The 3,994-nt window shown below is 39.6% G+C and overlaps 1 protein-coding gene across 1 annotated transcript; it reads left to right on the forward strand.

Annotated features, from left to right (window-relative positions):
• Window positions 1-1,265: 1,265 nt before the first annotated feature.
• fibinb (fin bud initiation factor b) lies at window positions 1,266-3,202 on the forward strand. Its single transcript, XM_030724736.1, has one exon. The coding sequence runs from the start codon at window positions 1,701-1,703 to the stop codon at window positions 2,319-2,321; it is 621 nt and encodes a 206-aa protein (XP_030580596.1). The 5' UTR covers window positions 1,266-1,700; the 3' UTR covers window positions 2,322-3,202.
• Window positions 3,203-3,994: the final 792 nt, after the last annotated feature.

Raw genomic sequence — 3,994 nt, forward strand, 5'->3', positions numbered from 1 at the left:
GTTTGATAGTTCAGGAGATCAACTATGGAATTTTAAAATAATTTTTATATATCATTCTGTGCGTACAATTATGATGCCCCAGTTATGTATAATTCCAGAGAAGGAACATGGGTTTCAAGTTATATCAGTGAGCAAAAGGGTCAGCCAAAGACCATGTCCATAAATGTTTTAAGTGTGAAAAAGCTCAGCAGTGCACGCTCTGACTAAACACTGAATCCAAAAGGCAGTTTATAATCTGCAAGTCAGTTTAGTACTCCAGAAATGGCTTCAGAAAACCCATTTTAAAATAGTAAAAGATTGGAAAATTATGCGCAGGGCTTTCCTGAAATGCAGGCATGCAGAAGACACGGGTAAAGACACCAAGATCATATACTAGAACCTATTTTCTACAATGCGACGCGAAAAAAAAAAAGACTCGTATCACATTTCTTAAATGCCTGCTACAATCGTACATTTATGACAATGAAGATTCATGCTACAACGGAGAAATATGGTTTTAAGATAAAATAAAACTTACCACAAAAGCGCTCCCAAAGACAAAATTGCTGCAATGGCGGTAAATGCAGCTAGCGAAGTGCAGACCGTTAGCTGCTCCAATTCAAAAGTCTGTAACATGCCACAGCACGACGTCCTCTAGCCAGCGTCAAAGGCAATGCAGTAAAAACACCTCCTGTAGCCAATATGACTTGATTTCTGTTTGGATATGAACGTTTTACAAGTTCTGTAACGACCAGGAATTTGGACGAGAAGCGAGGATTACAAGATGGCGTAGGTTTCCAGTACCTCATCAAGAAACAGAAGGCGGACGTACGTACGTAGGCACGTAGGTGACGTCAGGGACAACTCTAATTATTTGAGGGCTATGTCTGAAACTAATCAATATAATCAAGTACTGATAACTTAAAAAAAGAAATTGGTTCAAACTACTCAGAAAAATAAAGGTGTATGAACTTATAACAGGTTTTTAAGTAGTTGCAACTCATTTTCTTTATCAAACTATTACTATTCGGTCTTACAGTGTACACATCATCGGGTATTAAAAGGCATAGATTTTATAATAAATAAATTAAAAAAAAAATACTGGACGTATTGCATTTTGAGATTATATATTTCTCAGCAGTGTAATAACTTGTTGAACCATCTCTGCCAACTGGTCACGGTTATGTGAATTCACACAAACTCGGTCTTTCCTGGTTTCAGTGGGGCTTTAACAGCTTTGCTGGTAGCAGCCTGGTCCAGACTGAATGCAGCCTTTTAAGTGACGGAGGGGCTGTAATTTGAGAGAAGCGCAGAGGTATTATTAGCCATAAACCGAAGCGCGGCACTTGAGACTTCCAGATGTTGCGTTTGAGGCACCAGGCTAAGCCGGGAGTACGACTGCTGCCCACGCTGAAACAAACTTTCATACATTGCCTTCCCGCTCGCCGACAGTGATGGGAGCTGGCAGGCTGCAGTAAAGGACGAAAACTGGAAAAAAAAAAAAAAAAAACTTACGCCACTTTATCTGCTTGGACCTAGAGGGACCTCAAAGAAGACCGAGAAAGCTGGCTGCGCGCTTTGGACATTAACACTAACTGAAATGTTTGTTTTTTCTGCCGGGTTGGGATTAAATAGTCGACCGGGCTTATTGTTTCATTAATACATCGTTTAAAACTCCTTTATTTCCTATTTGTGAGTACATTGGGCATCAAGTGGGCATCATGGCTTTTTTTCACTTGCTCTTGTTTGCCGGGTTATCACTGTCGGCGTATGGAGGCTTCTACCAGGGACCTTTACATCCGGAGATGTCTAACGGCACTTTCCATCATTATTTTGTGCCGGACGGCGACTACGAGGAAAATGACGACCCGGAGAAATGCCAGATGCTTTTTAAAATGACTGACGAGCGAAAGTGCAGTCTCGGCGAGGACCAGGACGCCGTCATACGGGACGATTTCACCATCATCAAGAGGCAGATTGAGGACTCTGCCAGGGTGCTTGAGGGGATCGGGAAAAGCATCTCGTACGACCTGGACGGAGACGACAGCTACGGGAAGTACTTGCGGAGGGAGACGACCCAGATAAGCGAGGCGTTTACAAACTCGGAGAAATCTCTGCTGGAGCTCGAGGTGAAATTCAAACAGAGCCAGGAAGGTGAGCTCAAGGAGGAGCACCGGCTCAATGACGATTTTCTTAACATGATAGTGCACACACGGGACGTCCTGAAGGAGACGTTGGACATTTCTCTGGGCCTGAAGGACAAGCACGAGCTCCTGTCTCTGATCATCCGCAGCCACGGCACGAGACTGAGCAGACTGAAGAACGAGTACCTGAAGTTCTGAATGAAAATAGTCCCCAATCTTCTCATTAAAGCAGCCCAATATTTTTCTTTTTCTTTTTTTAATTATTGTTATTATTTTTTATTATTATTATTTTTTAGTGGCGTGTGACCATGAGACAGAGGCAGAGAGAAAATTACATACCAGGGACATAAAACCAAAGCATAAAGGATCAGTACACCTTAACTAACAAACGTTTTTTTCTCACTAAAAATTCTGTAGATGACGATAGTTTTGGGTGCATCTGCCCAGGTTAATTTTTTTTTTTTTCCTTTTTAATATGTCTCCAAAGCTTTAAAAGCCAAAGAAAGGAATTTGAAAAGAGTGCAATATCATAATTGGCTTTGCATTGTTACCAGATCTCAGGGAGGAGCCAAATATGTTTCAAGGAGGTAACTGTTTCAGTTTATGTTGGGCCCATATTCCATATTAAAGTTGGTTCCAAACTAAAAATGTAGTGTGTGAGATATTCACATCACACTGCATACACTGCAGTAATGGTAGAAATATCTGCAAGTCATATATAAAAATCTGGGAGTATTAAAACTTAACTATCTCCATTTAAAGGTACAGATAGAGGTAAATGTGTTTTTATTGTTATTCTTAAAAAAAAAATCTTGGACTGTATCAACACAATAAACCTTTTGTTTAAATACACAAAAATATGAGGGGTGGGAAGCATTCTTTAACTATTCTAATATGAAAAAGCAACTTTTTTACCTGATGCAACACAATACAGCAATACTATGATACAATTTCTGAAGATTTTTTGGCTGATCCAGCAAACTAAATACCAAACAAATCAAAGTATTTGATCACATTGATGAAAAAAGATTACAGACAATAAAAAAAAAAAAAAAATCTAGTAACGGCAGCCGGCTTTAGTGAACGTATCCAATAATATTAACGGGATAAACAACATGGCAGCATTTCTAGTTATCTGACTGTGTGCATTGTTGTATTGCCCACTCTTAGATAACTTTGTATACTCAAGCCTGATAATACAAAATATTAGTACAATATTTAAAATAATTCAATATGAAGTAATGTTTTACAGTAGATAATGCATCATCTCCAGAAATGCCTCTTTTCTTTTGATTTTGGTAACCAGTCTTATTGGTTAGTGAACTGAATTTACCTGTAGCCTGTCACGGGTTTCTGTGTGTGTGTGTGTGTGTGTGTGTGTGTGTGTGTGTGTGTGTGTGTGTGTGTGTGTGTGTGTGTGTGTGTGTGTGTGTGTGTGTGGGTGTGGTTCTGCGTGTAAAACAATGGCTTTGAATAGGAGTCAGCCAATCAAAAGAGTGACAACAGGAAATATCTGCTTTGAAAACCTAGGTGTACATTTGAGTTTTCCAACATGAGTTCAATCGTTTCTAAAGACAAACGAGTGAGTTTTGGAGCAGATTCCTTACCCTCTGCTGAATACCATCTATTTGGTTTGACTTTGACACCATTTGAATGAATTAGCAGCACAGTTACAGGGTTTTGTGGCCTGGCTGCTCTTCGTTCACACTCCAGATGAATGTTTCTTAGACTATCAAAAAAAAAAAAACAGAATGTTTACATATGTATCTGTTGTATGCTTTTGTTTATAGGCTAGCAGACTTTGCACAATTCTTTGCTGTCACGGTGCTAAAGGTTGTGACATGGTTAAAAATGCAAAGCCTTCACTGTGC

This window comes from Archocentrus centrarchus, chromosome 3 (assembly GCF_007364275.1).
Source record: "Archocentrus centrarchus isolate MPI-CPG fArcCen1 chromosome 3, fArcCen1, whole genome shotgun sequence".
NCBI classification, from domain to species: Eukaryota; Metazoa; Chordata; class Actinopteri; order Cichliformes; family Cichlidae; genus Archocentrus; species Archocentrus centrarchus.